The sequence below is a fragment of the Engystomops pustulosus genome, chromosome 5 (genome assembly GCF_040894005.1).
Source record: "Engystomops pustulosus chromosome 5, aEngPut4.maternal, whole genome shotgun sequence".
In the NCBI taxonomy this organism is placed as follows: Eukaryota; Metazoa; Chordata; class Amphibia; order Anura; family Leptodactylidae; genus Engystomops; species Engystomops pustulosus.
The window spans coordinates 152,704,649-152,723,021 of NC_092415.1; the positions used below are offsets into that span (position 1 = coordinate 152,704,649).

Sequence of the window (18,373 nt, forward strand, 5' to 3'; positions counted from 1 at the left end):
TAGCAATAAAAACATCCTCACATCCCACAAGAAATGACACCTTATACAGGTCCGTACTCTAAAGTATGAAAAAGTTATTACGTCAGAATAGGGCAAAATGAAGATAATTTTTTAGTACAAAAGGTTTTAATTTTTAAAAATCTATTAAAACATATTAAAATCAATCTAAATTTGATATTCCAATGATCGTACAAACCCAAGGAATAAAGGAGAGGTGTCATTTGAAGAGCGCAATGAAAGGCCTAAAAACTTTGTTCGCAAGGAAATGACACATGCAGTTTTTTTTCAATAATTTCATCGCATTTGGAATTGTTTTTCCAGCTTTCTAGTAACCGGCATAGAATATGAAATGTAGTCACTAGTGTGTACAACTCCAAAAATGGAAAGATAAAAGAGTTATGGATTTTTAGAGAAGGGGAGTGAAAAATTGAAACACAAAAAAACAAAAATGGCCTGGTCCTTGAGGGGTTAATATAAGGAAAACAGTAAAGGAAAAGTGGTTTCTGTAAGTGCTTTTACTTCCCACTTAAAAAAAAACACTGAACTCAATATCACATGTTGTATAACGTGTATATATTCTACAATGTAATGTGCATAATCTTTACAACATGTACATTGATTAATATGAGTGTTTTTAAGTAGTCCAGACCCTTTGGATTGTTTCTTATTAATTACTAATTTTTTCGATTTGGTTTCCATGAATATTCAGTCTACAGACCAATAGGTCAAATAGCACCGAGTACAGAAATATTTAATTTTATAAAATAATAAATTGTAGTCAATATGACTAGGTAATTAAATAAACCAGTTCAATGTCTTGACAAATGTAAATATTTTTCATTGCGTTTTAGATTAATTAAGCAATAATATACCCACAGCAGGATTTCATGTATTAATTGCACTGTCACCATATACCGATAATAATTATCGATAACTAAAGTCAGAATGATATATACTTTTTACTGGCTGGACCTTCTTTTATCCTTAACCCTTTAGGTCTCAGCCTATTTTAGCCCCAAGGACACAGCCCCATTTGTCAGATCTGCCCTGTGTCTCTATAATTGGTTATAGCTTTGGAACTCTTTATCATATCCAGGGGATTTTAAGATCGTTTTCTCGTGACACATTGTACTTCAAATTAGTTTGGATGATATCTTTTGTGTTTAGTTAAGAAAGAAAAGGGAATTTTGGGAAACTTCTGAAAGATTCTCCATTTTGAGCCGGTACCAGCAGCCGGAGGTAACGGTAGGTCTGGATGTACTATTACACTGAGGTGCCCTTAGGGGTTAAAGACCACAGATTTGTTTTCTGCATTGATTCTGTTTAAAATGCAAATCTCTTTTACTTTTCTATTACCATAGTTACATGGAGGCTTTATTTTTGCAAGGTGGGTCATATTGACAAATCTAAGTTGAACCATTTGGGGGTAGATTTCATATTTCTGAATGGTGATGGGTAAAAACAGCAATAACTTTTTTTGGGTGTTTTACATTTCACAATTTTTTTATTACTGCATAGAAACTTTTCATTCGTTTTATGTATATTTGTAGATATATTTAAGTGTGTCTATGGCAAGATAAGTCATATTTTTATAATATAATATTACTTAGTGACAGGCCTTAGAGCCTTTTTTTTAGGGGGTGGCTAATATGGCTGTCACACACTGAACCTAGACCAAAGAATCATTTGCGTTGTTTGGTTTGTTATCTCTGGACCTATTCTGCAAGTACTTTCTTGCACATGTATTTAAGAAGGGTTGAAGGGTCTGCACCTCATACATTTCTGCACTGAGGGGGCGTTCCAGGGCTCAATTGGACCGTGTGCCAGATGTAACATGAAAAGTCTGACACAATTGTGTTGCACGCCCCATGTTACAGGTGCACCAAAAAAAAGTGTCAGATTTGTGCACAGGGTGCCAGATTCATGAAGAATCTCTGCCCACTACACAGGCAAACTGCGTATAGCGCACTTTGAACTGTTCTTAGTAAATGTGTCCCATGGTGTTCACATTGCATTTTGAAACACTATTCAACATCTATGTAGAGGAAATTTGCCTAATTGCATTGCGTTAACATTGCAACACATTGTTAATGCAAATGTACTCTCAACAGCTCGTGAATGCAATGTAAATGCCACATGTGACCGAGAGAGATTACCGACTAATGTAGGGCTGGTGCTGTGAGGCTGGAGAGGCTGAAATGGCGGTCAAGTAGAAGTAGAAGTAGATGTTTCCTCTGAATAGAAGTCATTGGATTTACAGTAAGTGCTGGGCTTACACATGAGCTCACAATTCTGCACTTGATTAATAATAATAATTCCTTTATATATATTGTGCACACAGATTTTGCAACGCTGTACAAAGCTTGCCAGATCAGTCCCTGTCCCCAATGGGGCTCACAATCTAATCATCCTACCAGTATGTTTTGGAGTGTGGGAGGATTTCTGATTTCTGTCCACTGAAAGCCGGCACAGCTGCGCCAAAATCCGATTGCGTGCAACACAATCCCCTTCTAAATACCTGTCCCAGCCGTGCAATCCCTGAAAACGTCAGGAAGTCCAACGGAAATACGTTATGCGGACCCTTAGTAAATAAGCCCCAATATCTTTTATACTGAGCATGGTTCTATATTTATGTACTTAGCTGGGTTCTGGTTGTGTTTTTATGTACTTAACTGGGTTCTGGTGCTGCATTGATTTACTGAACTGGGTTCAGGCTTATTTACTGATCTTGGTTCTGGTGCTGCATTTTTTCTTCTATTTTCAGTTCTTGTGCTGTTTTTAACCCTTTAACGACACAGCCCTTTTTTGTTTTTTCATTTTAGTTTTTCACTCCCCACGTTCAAAAATCTATAATTTTTTTATTTTTACACGTAAAGAGCTCTGTGATGGTGTGTTTTCTGCATAACAAATTGCACCTCATAGTGATGGTATTGAATATTCCATACCCTGTACTGGGAAGCGAGAAAAAAATTCCAAATGCTGTGAAAATGGTGAAAAACGCATTTGTGCCATTTCTTGTAGGTTTGGATTTTACGGCTCTCACTGTGCAGCCCAAATGACATGTCTACTGTATTCTTTGGGTCGGTACGATCACGGAGATACCAAATTTGAATAGGTTTTATAATGTTTTCATACATTTACAAATATTAAAACCTCCTGTATTAATTTTTTTTCTATAATTTTGGCATTTTCTGGTACTTTTAATTTTATATTTTGGTGTATGGAGCTGTGGGTGGTGTCATTTTGTACGACTTTTGATGACATTTTTAATGATACCATTTTTAGGACTATAAGACCTTTTGATCAATTTTTATATAATTTTTTATATTTTTCAAAATGGCAAAAAAAAGTGGCATTTTCGACTTTGGGCGTTATTTTCCGTTACGGGGTTAAACGCAGTGAAAAAACGTTATTATATTTTGATAGATCGGGCAATTTTGGACGCTGCGATACCTAAAGTGTTTATGATTTTTACTGTTTATTTATATTTATATCAGTTCTAGGGGGGAATTAGAATGTTTTGGTTTTTTTTATTACGGTATATATTTTTTTCAACTTTTTTTTATTTTTACTTTCACTATTTTTCAGACCCCCTAGGTTGTATGATCGATCCTTCCAAGATGGCGGTGCCCATGTGCTGCCATCTTTTTGAATCCCCTGGGTATCACGGGATAACATCCCATCGACGGGATAACATTGTGGGTGTTGCTGGTAAGTCTTTGCTGCAATATGCGGAGTATTGCAGTATATAGTATCAGCAATCGGACCCTGCAGGGTTAAATTACCCTGGAGGATCTTAAATAATGGTAAAAAAAAATAAAAAAATATGATCAAAAATAGTAAAAATCATAAACACTTTAGGTATCATCGAGTCCCAAAATGTCCGATCTATCAAAATATTTTTCCAGCGTTTAACCCCGTAAATTGGCGCCTAAAGTCGCAAATGCCACTTTTTTGCCAATTTTGAAAAATATAAAAAATTCTATAAAAAGTGATCAAAAGCCCATACAGTCCTCAAAATGATAGCATTAAAAACGTCATCAAAAGTCGCAAAAAATGACACCACCCACAGCTCCGTGCACTGAAGTATGAAAAAGTTATTAGTGCCAGAACATGGCAAAATGAAGAATTTTTTTTTTTGTACAGAAGGTTTTAATTTTTTTAAATGTATGAAAACATTATAAAACCTGTACAAATTTGGTATCCTTGTGATCGCACCGAACCAAAGAATAAAATAGACATGTGATTTGGGGTGCTCAGTGAAAGCTGTAAAATCCAAGCCCACAAGAAAACGGAGCAAATGTGTTTTTTCATCATTTTCACTGCATTCTGAATTTTTTTCCCGCTTCCCAGTACACGGCATGGAATAATAAATACCATCACTATGAAGTTCAATTTGTTATGCAGAAAACAAGCCCAAACAGAGCTCTTTACATGGAGAAATAAAAAAGACACAGATTTTTGAAGGTGGGGAGTGAAAAATTTAAATGCAAAAACGAAAAAGGGCCACGTCCCTAAGGGGTTAAAGGACATCTACCACCAGAATGAAGGATTGTAAACCAAGTACACTTACATGCAGGTGTGTGCCCCCTCTGGCAGGATCTGTTCTTTTTTTAGCTTTTAATGTCATGGTTTGTACAAAATTATGCAAATGATCTTGAATGGCTCCAGGCTCCGTTAACATCTATGGAACCTGGAGCCCCTCAGGCTCATTGCATAATTGTAAAGCCTTTTTTTCTTAAAACAAAGTGCATAGGGAGCTTAAAGAAGAGCAGATCCTGCCAGAGGGGGCGCACAATCACGGCACGGTGGGCGCACGTTCGTCTGAATTAAGCCTAAAGTACAGTAAATTACCAACATCCAGAGGTCCGTTTGGAACAAGGGGTTGTCTGTAGGTCAGGCGTTCTTAAAGAGGACCTGTCACCCAAACGCCTCAGTGTAAGAAGGATAGCATTACCGGGGTATGGTGTAATCGTCGGACCGCTCACAGTCCGATGTATTCATGAGGGGGCGAGGTTGGGCGTGGTTAGGGGCGGTGACTGCCACATGACACGCGGCAGTCACCGCCACCCTATGGAGCCAGCGGGCAGGTTCGGGGAAGAAGCAGCGCCTCGGACCGTCCCACTTATGAATACATCGGACTGCTTTGTGAGCACTGTTAGATAGCGTTACCGGAGGTTTCTGGTAACGCTATCACTCTAACACTGCAGTGTTCGTTCAAGCGCTAGGAGATGCTTACTTTATTAAACCGAAATTTTGGGTGAGAGGTCCTCTTTAAGTAGGGGACCGCATGTATCTATTCCAAAAGGAGCAGATTCCCAGCGGTATACAGTTCTGTTTAGACGTGGTATTTTAGATGTATTTTTTCAGTACAGCGTGGGGAACTGGTTTAGCTGAGTGTGAGTTTTTTGACTAGGGTTGGGAAGTGTGGGGACTTATAGCCATTGATGCTGCTAGGGCATTCTGGAAAATATGCAAATATGCAAATAAGTTTTCCAGGAGGGGACAAGAAAACCTGCACCTCTTTTGCTACCTTACTATCAAGCAGTCCTTTTAGGAAGCCTAATAACATAATGTGGGATTAAAGACACTAAAATTTGAAGCGGAATTACATTTCTGCTGTGGATATTTTCCACATTGTATGTTATTACTGCTTCCCATACACTATAATGGTAATGCATTATATTATGCTGTGTATTTGCCACTTGGAAATCCCAAGTGGCACATCTGCAGGTTACATGCTACATATACAAATACCCTTAGGTTATCTGCATTGGTTGCCAAAAGGCTGTGGGATTTAACCCACTAGTAATCCTGTATCCATTGGACATGCATCAGAAACCAGCCACAGTCGGCATGTTTCTGATGTATGTAATGCTTCTACTTTGCTGCTGTTTGGGGGGTCGACAGGGCAGAGTAAAGTTTTATTTCTGCATTGGAATCCACAGCATTAAGTGACAGGTCCCTTATTTGCTTCGGATGAAATTTTTTTGTATCGCAATGTGTTTATGAGATTCATGTTGTAAAACTGTAGAAGGCTTTATTTTTAAAAGGATATTGTCAATACTGTAGGAAATAAAAAGCCATATTTTATATTGTCTCATGTAATAAAAAGTAAAAAAAATATAAAGATTCAAAAACTTTCATATACTGTATATACTCGAGTATAACCGACCTGAGTATAAGCCGAGAACCCTAATTTTACCACCAAAAGCTGTGAAAATCTATTGACTCGAGTATAAGCCGAGGGTGTAGTATACAGCTAGCCAGCCCCCATGAAGTATACAGCCAGCCCCCTGTAGTATACAGCCAGCTCAAAGTAGTATACAGCCAGCTCAAAGTAGTATACAACCAGCCCCCATGTAGTATACAGCCTGCCCCCATACAGTATACAGCCAGCCCCCATTTAGTATACAGCCAGCCCCCTTACAGTATACATCCATCCCCCATGTAGTATACAGCCATCCCCCATACAGTATACGGCCAGCCCCCATGTAGTATACAGCCAGCCTCCATACAGTATACAGCCAGTCCCCAAACAGTATACAGCCAGCCCCCCATGTATACAGCCAGCCCCCCATGTAGTAATCAGCCAGCCCCCATGTAGTATACAGCCAGCCCCCATACAGTATACAGCCTGCCAGCCCCATGTAGTATACAGCCAGCACCCATACAGCATACAGCCAGCCCCAATACAGTATAGAGCCAGCCCCCATACAGTATACAGCCAGACCCATGTAGTATACAGCCAGCCCCCATACAGTATACAGCCAGCCCCCTTCTAAGCGCATTAAAAATAAAAAAACGTAATACTCACCCCCGATCCTCGGAGCGGTTCGAGATCCCCGGCGGCGGCTCCCACAGCTTCTGTCTTCTTTCTTCTCTAGCCGGCAGAGTCGCATCCATGCGAACTGCCGGCGGGCGAACACAATGATGTGGTGGTGTTTCCGCTGATGATGCTGATGGTGTTGCCGCCGGTAGGTCGCATAGATGACTCTGCTGGCTAGAGAAGAAAGAAGAGAGAAAAGGGGAACAGTGTCGGGAACCGCGCTGAAGATCGGGAGCCGCGCCAAGGATCCGGACACTGGAGGGTGAGTATTACGGTTTTTATTTTTTAATTGACTCGTGTTTAAGCCGTGGTGAGGTTCTTCAGCACATTTTTTTGTGCTGAAAATCTCGGCTTATACACAAGTATATACGGTGGATACAATTTACTCCTGATTTTTATATAAGGTACTGCTGTCTGTGTCTGTGTAGAAGGGAAAAGGAACAAAGCAGTTTTTAAAATATCACAAATACAAAGATGTCAAACTTGTCAATCTATATGATACATTTACCAGAAAAATAGTCTTTCCTAATGATTGAATGAATTCAGACAAAGCTCTGCCCTCTAGTGGAGGCGGAAAAAATCATCAGCCTTCATTTTGGAATGCCAGTGGACATCAGGCTCAAGTAACACAATGGTATGAGAAAAATAGAAATTGTTCTCACCTGTTGTAGGACTGAGGACAAATACTGCAATTTTAAGTGGAGCTCTAAAGCCTGGTGCTTTTCCTAGTGTTTTTCAGAGAGCAGTTAAATGAAAAGAAAGTTACATTACAGTTAAAATCAGAATTGTATACATAGTACTGAGCTGTATTTCATGCAAATTATTGGACAGAAAAGTATGGTCATATTTAACTTGAATGAAAACTCGGGTAGTAATAAGAAAAGGAAATAACTGTATTTAATTTCCCATCCAGAGAAAAAAAAGAAATCAAAGTCACAAAGCTCCTAGGGTGTGGGAACAGCTCCAATATTAAATCATAAATGTATCCGGTATAAATGATATGAGTGATTTATATTTTAGTACCAATTTTTGAATCGCTTTTTTCCATATAACCTTCTCCACTTTGGACAAAAGTTATACAAATCTCATTCACAAGCATGTGTGTACAGCTTACTGGAAGGTGGGTTCTGTTGCCGATTTATTTACCGTAATTGTACAGCATGTTCACGTGCTGCTTTTGAATTGCGCTTAGTTCCTACCAATTATATGTGCATTTAAAGGGAACCTGTCATCAGAAATTGACCTAATAAACCACTACCAGTATGTTGTTAAGCAGTTGAACAACTTCTAGATCATGTTACTTTCATGACCCAGCTTGGTGGCATCATCCAGAAAATCAACTTTGAAGTTATATGTATGAAGTCAGGGAGGCAGAGAGCTTAACATTGAAGTCAAGCTCTCCCTGCCTCTGAACATCTCCTCCCATGCTCCATAGTTCAGGAAATTTGATTTGATATCGTAGAACCACCATCAATTGTGAAGGGGGAACAATGAGGAGGGCATTCTGAGGCAGGGAAAGCTCGACTTCAGTGTTAAACTCTCTGCTTCCTAGACTTCATGAAACAAATTTACCTCTCACTTCAAAGTTGATTTTCTGGATGATGCCACCACACCAGGCCATGAAAGAAACATTACTTAGTAGCTTATCAGATGATTGACTACATACTGATAGTGGTTTGTTAGGCCAATTTCTGATGACAGGTTCCCTTTATACCTAAATGCTTGTGATCGGGAACAATTTTAAAACACAATTGTAACACAGGAGGTGAACATTGCCGCAGAATGTAAATTTGAACGTTTAACGTGAAAAGATTGAATACCACAGAAAATCATAGCTTAAAACTGCTGCAGAAACCACTCATTTTCATGCGGTTTCTCCCCCGGTTGGTATCAATGCAGAATGCAGCAATTTAGACTTGTGTTACCCTGCCTTTAAGGGTGGTGAGACACATGGCGTTTTTAGACCGTTTTTGGGCCGTTTTTAGTAGTGCGTTTTCAGACTGGAAAAAAAACGAATGCATAAAAAAACACGTGTTTTTGAAAAACGCATGCGTTTTTTGAAAACGCATGCATTTTTGACCAGTTTGCATTTAGATAATTGGTCAAACCTGTCAAAAACGCATGCATTTACAAAAAACGCACCCAAAAACGGCCTAAAAACGCCATGTGTGTCACCACCCTAAGGCTTAAACAAGTTTCACACAAACGAGTCTGATCAGTCAAAACCGCTGCGTGTGCTGCCCTGAATGACCGGCCCGAACACTGAGCAGCCAGGAGCAGAAGCTTCTTAGTGTCTAGGCCAAACATTCCCCCTTTTTGTAAGTTGAGTGTTATCACCTGACAGCACCCTAGATCAAATTTTAGAATGGTGCCTGCCAACTTGTGGCTCTCGACAGGACGGCCATTCTGGCCAGCATACACAGAGTGTTTTGACTGAAAAAACCTGCTCACATGAAACAAACATCTTAAGAGAGGCAGGTGGGAATAGAGGAGCAAATGTCTTATCATTGCACCAACCTTTTATGGCACAGGATACATAAACCTTTTTTCCAAGATGACCCTGCCTCTCACCTCTGCCAGTCTCTTCATGGTTACTCATTGCACAGCAAATTAATTTTAACCCCTTAACAATTTGGCTCTTTTTCATTTTTGTGTTTTCATTTTTTGCTCCTCATCAACAAAACATCTATAAATTCTTTATTTTTCCATAGTACAGAGCTGTGTGTGGGTTTGTTCTCTGTGTAAAATTGTATTTTCCCGTGATTGTATCTAATATTCCATGCTGTGTACAGGAAAGCGGAAAAAAAATTCCAAATGTTGTGAAAAAAACCACATTTGCGCGACTTTCCAGTAGGCTCTGTATTTATGCCTTTCCCTTTTCGTTCCTATTAACACCTCCACTTTATTGCTTGGGTTGGTACGATCATAGTGTTACCAAATTCATATAGGTTTAGTATATATAGTATAAAAAAATTTCTTTTCATACTGCAGCATACAGATATGTATATGGTCTCATTTTTTGCTGGATTTTTTTGCGGGATGAGATGATGTTTTCATTGCAACTATTTCCGAGACTCTCCAACCTTTTGGTCACTGAAGTTTCGATTCAGACATTCGGGGTTATTTTCCATTAAGGGATTCAACACTGGGAATAACCGTTTTTATATTTTGATAGTTTGGGTATTTTGGGATGCGGTGATGCCAAACATGTTTATTTATGATTTTTTTTATTTTTATATCAGTTCTAGGAAAAGGGGGGTGATTTAAGCTTTTTCTATTTTTTTTCATTTTTTTTTACCTCTTTTTAAATGTTTTTATTTTTAACAATTTTTTAGACCCTTGGGGTACTTTAACCCTTGGGTGCCTGATCGCTTCTACCATATCCTGCAATACCCGGATTTAAATGCCTCTGGCAGCTTTTCTGGACGCATTTACATTGTTAACATCAATGACAGCACCAACCACAGGTTGTAACCCGTGTTTTTTTTTCTTTTATTTGCAACTTTACATTTATCCTGCAGAGTTCACCATGACAGAGTTTTTCACTGTTGCTTCTGATTCATCTTATGAATTTAAGTGTGGACATCTGAAAAAGTCAATAGTTTAGATGGGGTTGCTTAAACATTTGCGACAAAAGTCTCAAAATTCCAACAGACTTACGTGCCCCATATATCCAACACTAAGATAAATTAAGCAAGCTCAAAACAATTTTAAAAAAAAAACAGACACATGTTTCCAAACTGAAGATAAATGTCCCCCATGGATTTTCTGCATAGTTTGTGCAGAGAAAATTGCAACCTGTAAGGGTGGAGTCACACATTCGGCCTGTATTGAGTTTTGAAATGCAAGGCACCTGGCAGGGTCCTGTGCCGATCACATCTGCATTTCCAATTAAACAAGTCACAAGCAGCACATATTTTGCATTGTTTAAATGCTACATCACAAGAGTCCATCTGGGGTATTCACAAACTATTTCCCGTCCCCCACAAAGCACTTCTTACACTGCTTGATCCACGAATCCTGCTCCTACCGATATTGCTCCTCTGCTTGTTTTATGAATATAGGGGCCATGCATGCATGTATCAGGGTGAACAGATGTCTATAAAGGATGTTCAATAAAAGCTAGGTCAATAACTAACTGAAACAATAACCCACCACCAGCACCTCCACCCTTGTGCAGTAAAAAACTATTTATAGTTTCAATATCGTTGGGAAACTCATAGATGAATAATGAAATAACATTAGTCACTAGCTCCTACACAGTCGCGTAACTCAAAGCTATCGGGCCCCAGTGCAAAGTGTGCCCCATTTCCCAAATTATAATGTATTGTTTATAGTACTGGTCTTCTTATATAAGAAAGGTACACCTTATGGGCCCCCTAAGCATTTTGGGCCCAATTGACACCACAACCTCTGCATCCCCTCAAGTTACACCCCTGGTCCTACATAATGCTAGCTTAACTGATCAGTGGAGTGTACAAGCATCCACAATACGGCTGCTAGCTAAGCCTGTTGCTGAACCCTTTGACACAGTGTAAGTTCTAGTAAGAAAATCCCCTTCTCATGAGAAGTGTACTGTATAGCCTTGTCCCATCTACCTGACAGTAAAAATGACATTGTTTGCTGGGAATGTGTGGGCTGGATAAAACAATTCTAATTGCTTCACTCCTTATTGCTTGATGTCCATGTACTCTACCCTGAGGAGAAGACGTACATGTGTCTAGAGATGGCAGTTTCTTTAACTGGGCGACCGGCAGAGACTGTACTGCATTCACTGCTACTGGCCACGCATATTTAGAAGAGCCTCACTAAAATGACCTCTACATTTTTAACACCAGTCTTTTGCCAGACGACATTTCTGCAAGGAAACATAATAAATGCCCGTGATAAATTATTTATTAGGTGCTCATCAATATAGGAAGGGTTATTTTCTCACCACCTATATAACTATAAACTTTTCTTTGCATATGTAATTTGTGAACATGTGCAAGGTGATCTAACACTTTAACAATGCAATAGTGTCAGCGAGGGTCATTTATCTTAGTCTTTTCTTTTTTATCTTTTATATTTGCACCTTTTTTGGCACCTTTGCATATTTGCAACAAAAATTCCACTTGCCTAGCAAAGTTTGTTGCAACAGTTTTTCCAATATTTTTAGAATCCAGATGTGGAAGTATAAAATATCACACTTTTGAAATAAATAAACTCCAAACATATGCTGGCTAAGGAAATGCTTTAGAGGGCGTTGCAGAAGAATTTGTGACTTGAGTGACTTAAAAATAAGTCGCAAAAAACTTGACAGAGTGACATGCCTGACATATCACCCTCCAAGATAGGTCAAACTAGTACAAACCCGGAAGAAAAAACAAAACAAAAAAAAAACAGGCACAGATGTTCAGACTAAAGATAAATGACCCATTGACTATGTCATTTTGTGAAGACTTGATGAATGTGGATGATAGCAGCTGCTACCTGAAATGTAGGAAGATTCTTACCATTTTCAGCTCCTCCTGTACACCAGTAGAATTGTCTTCTGATGACAGCAGTTCATAGTTTCCACTGGTCAGTCTGGGCTCTGAATCATGCTCATCTCCAGATGAAGTCTCTCTGTCACTCATCTTTGACGTTAATTCATTTAATCTAGTTTTTAGTTTTTGCTCAATGCTATCACTTTTTATTCTGTGATGTTGTTCTCCGCTGCTCATCCCAGTTTCTGATAAGTCACTACAGCTCTGTAAGACAAGAAAAAGATATTGCAAGTGTTATTAACATTCCTTTTACATACCAGTATACATATATTCACACACTGAAATGTTTATAGCAGGTATCATAATTAGTGATGAGGGAACCCATTAAAGGACATCTACCACCAGGATTAAGGTTTGTAAACCAAGCAGACTTGGGTTCCAAGCTTCAATGACATGTATTGAGCATGGAGATTCAAAGGCTATTCTGCATCATTTTAAAACCTTTTACCTGTGTCTTACTAACTTGTTTGACCTGTTGGCCACCACTAAATCATGGATCCAGAAGGATGACACTGCTTCAACTGCTGCTCTGTGCTTCGTCGGCTCCTCCAGAACTGACAATAGGCAGAGAGAATGGGTAGGTATACTCCTATCCCTATGGTGCCCCTTCTAGCTCATTCCTCCTGTACCCTGTCTCATCTTACCTTCTTTTGAGGTCCACATCCACAGGATATTCTGCCCATTCTCCTTTTATGTGGCTGTAATATATCATCCTCCTTGCTCACCCCACCAGTTCCTCTACCACTTTGCTTCTTTGCTTCCTCATTTTCTATCCTGTGATATTCCAACGCTCACCAAAGTGACTTTAACATTCCTATCAACACCCCCTTTCCCCTTCTGCCTCTCAACTTTTATCACTAGCCCTCTTTAGGACTATCACAATCCTCAGATTCTCCTGCTTGACAGGAGGGAAACATCCTAGACTTGGTTTTGCTCAACTCTCTTCGGTCTCTAAAGTTTTTTCATATATATTCAAAGCTGCAACCATACAGCTTTCTTTTTCTCATTACTTGAGACCGGAAAATAGGCAATTCCTCAGGTAAAAACTCTTTGGAGTGGGAAGACACTCGTGCAGACATTGCGGTATTCACTATCTTCACAACTCCAAAAACGACCTCTTCATATGATAAATTTCTCACCCAGAGATCACTGTGAGGAGTAGCAGATAAACCATAGAGTATTACCCTCTGGTAAAGATATAAATTACTTTAATCCATTCTACTTACAAACAAAAGATAAAACAGGCCTTTTCATAAAATCAGTATAGTGCACGTTCGGCATCTCTCCTGCACCCTCCATCTCGACAAACAGGATTATATCCTCTCTCTCTAACAATCCTTAAAGGCTCTTCGAGACTCTTCATTTCTTAATAACACCAAGGGCTCAGCCACTTGTTACAAACCATGGGGTTGAAGATCAGGCCACCTACTTTAAAGATAAAATTCCTTTCCCAGTAAATAATTTCCCAATCCACTAACTTCATTCCCCCCTTCACTCTGCTACTTCACCATGTTCGGTCTCTTTCTTTAACCCAGTCGCAGTGGATGAAGAATCTAGGCTCCTCTTCTCTGCTCCCTACACTACCTGCTTCAGTTTCCCCATCCCCTCACATCTCGTACCGTCTCTCATCAGTGGTCACTTCTCTCCTCACTAAAATCTTCAACCTCTCTCTCTCTTTCTTCTGGTGTCTTCCCTCTTCCTTCAAGCTTGCTATTGTCACCCCATAACTAAAGAAAGCTTCCATGGACCAATCCAGTGCTATAACTATCCATCAGTCTCTAATCTCCCTTTTATCTCTGCCTACTGGAAAGCCTGGTCTATTCTCCACTTACCCGCTCTCTCTTAGCTAACTTCCTCCTTGATCCCTTACAATCTGGTTTCCGCTCAATCTACTCTACTGAAATTGCTCTTTCTAAAGTTTCCAATGATCTCCTCACCACTAAATCCAAAGGAGACTATTCTCCTTGCTCTTCTGTATCTCTCGGCAGCGTTTGATACAATGGACCACCAGCTCCTCCTCAGAATACTTCAATCTATTGCCCTGGGGACACTGCAGTCTCTTGCTTTTCTGCTTATCTGTCTAAACGCACATTCAGTGTTTCCTTCTCTGGATCTCTATCTTTGCCTCTTCCTCTCAACTTAGCGCTTAGTCCTAGGTCTTCTTCTCTTTTCCTTTTACATTGCCCCCATTGGACAAACCATCAGCAGATTTGGTTTTTCAGTATCGTCTATATGCTTGTGATACCCAGCTATATAAGTATGCACATAATATCACTCCTGCCTTCCTGCGGAACACCAGCGACTGCCTCCCTGCTGTCTCTAACATAATGTCTTCTCTATTCTTGAAATGTAATCTTTCCAAAACAGAACTTCTTGTCTAACCACAATCTACTAACCGACCTGACTCTGATAATTCTCCATTTCTTCCTCCATTTCCTCTGTCATGTCACCATTACCTCGAGGCAACCTTAAAAACATTTCTAGAATCCGAGCATTTCTTACAATTGAAACCTCCCCTACTAATCAGTCTTCCACTTACTGAACTCTCTCCTCGACAATCCATTCATAATGCAGCCAGGCTTGTCTGTTAGACAATATTCTACAAGGATTCCTCCAGTCTACACCAGTCACAGCACTGGTTGCCCATCTCTGTCTGAATACAGTTTAAATTATTAAACCTCATCCACAAAGCTCTGTATAATGCTACACCTTCCTTCCCTCTTCTCTCTTATCTCAGTGGTTAGCTCAACCCATGCTCTTTGAACCACCAGAGATCTTAGATCTTATTCTCTTCTTTAATTTGAACTCCTACTCACACCTCCAGAACTTCTCCCAAGCTGCACCAATTCGCTGGAATTCCCTATCCCAGTCTTTCAGACCGGGATACCCAACCCCCAGGGCTACCTAAACCAATCTCCAAAGCTTCAAATGTGCTCTTAAAACCCATCTATTTAGGCAGGCCAGTCATAGTCTAACTAACTCTCTTTTTATTCTGTGTACTTTCCCAGTCTGTTATCCGGCAAATGCTAGGTACCAAGCTCCAGGCTCCTCTGCAGTCTCATTAACCTTGGACTTTGTATATAAGATGGCAGATGATGACTGGTTCAAGCAGAAGTTTTATTTATTAAATGATTTTTATTTCATTCTCTTTTAAAGCTGGCTGGACCATTATGCAAGCTCTTTTACCACTTGTGTCACCCCCTTCATCCTCATAGGCTATAAGCTCTTGTGAGCAAGGCCCTCATTCCTATTGTTTCTTATGACTTTTTATAATTCTGTAATGTCTTATTTTATTAGTACATGTCCCCCCTAATATGTAAAGCGCTACAGAATATGATGGAGCGATATAAATAAAGAATATTATGATTGCATCACGCACTAAAAACAAAAGTATTTAAAGGTAACAGTACTATCGGACATTGGCAGTAAGTAGTAGGCCTACAATTGCAACATCTAATCACTATTTATTATCTACATCATGCCACCAAAAGATTCTAATTAGTCCAAGAAATAATGTCGGATTGCCACCTGGTGGTGGAATGAGCTCTGCACAATGTTCTTATTGTTGGTCTACAATCTGTTATGAGTTGTTGATGTTAGTCTTTACAGATTTACTTTTATCCCACCTACAGTATATGCCTTTTACGATTTTTTAACATTGCTGTGGTAGTTACCTCTACAAGGTGTATAATTCCTCCTCTTAGGGTATGTTCACACTTTTGCTCTGAAAAATTCCTCTGAACTTATGGCAGTAAGCTGAGACTGATTTAATTGGCCTCTGGCTAAGGGAGGGGAAAAAATGTGCCAGCTGAACCACCAGCATAACAGCCTACATAAGTGAATGGTGGATGACTTCTCAACAAATGCAACATTTTTAGTAACAACATAGTAAAATCCACAGCTCACAGCACACATCTATAATATTTTGTGTTATGTATCATAGCTATATAAATAAAGGAATTATTTATTATTATTGTATTGTACCATGTACTGTATGTCACTGCCTAAAGTCTGTCCCTCGCATCATGATTCAAGTCAGCAACATGGAGACAACATCTGATGTTATTTCTTTCCATAACAAACCTTATTGCTGTCCAGTGTCCCTTTCTGCACTTTCATTATTGTATTGCTCCCCTCTCCCATCTCTTGAGAGATGGGAGATACAGATACTTTGCTCTTTCTCCACCTTCTGGACCGTTTCTCAATGTCAGCATGGTTTTTTTCTGCTTCGCTGCTATCTGAGTATTCCATACTAATGGACTGTGGGTTGAAGTTGATATCCATCTTTCCATATGGGTGTTCTTTATGCATCTGCTCACATGCACTTTTCCTGTTTGGCCTTAGAGACTTAGCAGACAGCCTACTCTCTTTTAGGGAGTTGACAGAAGACGTTTCGGAGTCAGAATACACCGTTTCAGTATTTGTAAACAGTCCAGATGATGGGGAGGTTGCAGGCTGGTAGTAGTCATTTCCACATGGCCATTCTGTGTTGTACTGAGGATCTGTGTAGCAGGAATCATCTGACATTTGTCTTGCTCGTTGACGATATGCATTGAGCGCCAAGTTCCAGTCTACGTCTTCATCACTATCAGAGCCCATCTCATCATACGCCGAGACTACAGTGGACTCGTTTTCTAAGGATTTGAACACTTGACTCTTGGGTTGGGCAAGCAATCTGGGTGGAGGCAAGGTTATGCTTTGCAATGCTACCCAATTTCCATCAGAACTTTGCAGCACAGGAGATGGACCTTGGCAGGAAAGTGAAAGAAAAGAAAAAAATTGTTCATTATTAACATTTTCTATAAAAATGTGTGGAAAATGAACAATTATTGACGTGAATTACACATTGATCATTCCAGTGATAGATGGATGGTGAAAGAGGTTGGACACTGATAAGAAACTTTACCAGGATAAAAATAAGACTTTAACAAGGTCACTCATATCATGCTTAACCTGATAAAGTTTCTCTATAGTCTACAGCCATGGGTCACTTAACTCAACAGAAGCCGGACTAGGGACCTCCTATGACATCCCATGTCCTGCCAGCTTAAGATGTATGCAATACCAGATTTCCTTCAAAATAAAATTTCACCCAGAAACAAAATCTATCCATACATCAGATATGAATAGTCAACATACAACTGTCTTCTATTTTGATCTGGGTGTTTCTGTTGTGGTATGCACTTTTACTGTCGCTCTCTCCTAATACGGCTACTGATTTCTTCAGTGGACCTGTCTATAAGCCAAGAACCGGACCCCTTCCACTTCTCAGCATTACAGGCAGCTTCCCTGCAAACGTCTGCAGACAATTTAAGAAGAGACAGACAGGAGAGCTGCATTAAAGCAATAGAGGCAGCCGGACTGAAGAGGGGACCCAGTGTGCTGACTATTTTTGTATTTTTACAGTAAACTGTGCCTATGTAAATGGCAGTTTTAAGCAGACACAGAGCAAACATCAGTTGTTTCTGCGTCCTTCTTCATCATCCATCCCCAACTTATTTGACAATAAGCAGATTTCTAACATTTCCAGTGATATATACAAACAAAATTTGATGTTTAAACTAGAGATGGAATCTACTAAGGTTTGTGCTAAGACTAGAATAGAAGAACACAGATTACTTGAATCATAGAGACTATCCATGCTTTTCCAGTTTGGCAATGTGGAAGGTCTTGCTTCTTTAAGTCTTCTTTTGTGGCTTCTTTGTGATGAATAGCGGGATTCTGGGTTACTAGACTTGACCTCAACATGGTTACTTGCCGCATCTTCACTCATCAAAGAGAAAGCGGACTGGGATCTCTGAAACAAAAAACAAGGTAATATATCAGAGGTTACAAAACTGTCCCCATTAGTAAGCTTATAATTGGTTTACCATATACCACATACCAGGCATCGATACAATAGGCCTCATATTAATGTAAATTTTACTAGTAAATTGTATTGTTAAATATCTTTATTTATCATATGTAAATAATACAATGATATGGTATAGAAGACTATCTGGATGTGGGTAAAATT

The 18,373-nt window shown here is 39.5% G+C and overlaps 1 protein-coding gene across 4 annotated transcripts in view; it reads right to left on the reverse strand.

Moving 5' to 3' along the window:
• The window catches only part of MYRIP (myosin VIIA and Rab interacting protein), a 285,392-nt gene that overhangs the window by 28,476 nt on the left and 238,543 nt on the right, over positions 1-18,373 (reverse strand). For 3 of the 4 annotated variants that reach the window (XM_072153450.1, XM_072153451.1, XM_072153449.1), the window contains 4 exons: positions 17,977-18,154; positions 16,441-17,105; positions 12,325-12,561; positions 7,492-7,554 (listed from right to left, as the gene is read on the reverse strand). In XM_072153450.1, coding sequence (XP_072009551.1) covers positions 7,492-7,554; positions 12,325-12,561; positions 16,441-17,105; positions 17,977-18,154 — 1,143 coding nt within the window. The remainder of the gene's footprint in view (positions 1-7,491; positions 7,555-12,324; positions 12,562-16,440; positions 17,106-17,976; positions 18,155-18,373) is intronic. The other variant, XM_072153452.1, reaches the window with a different exon arrangement.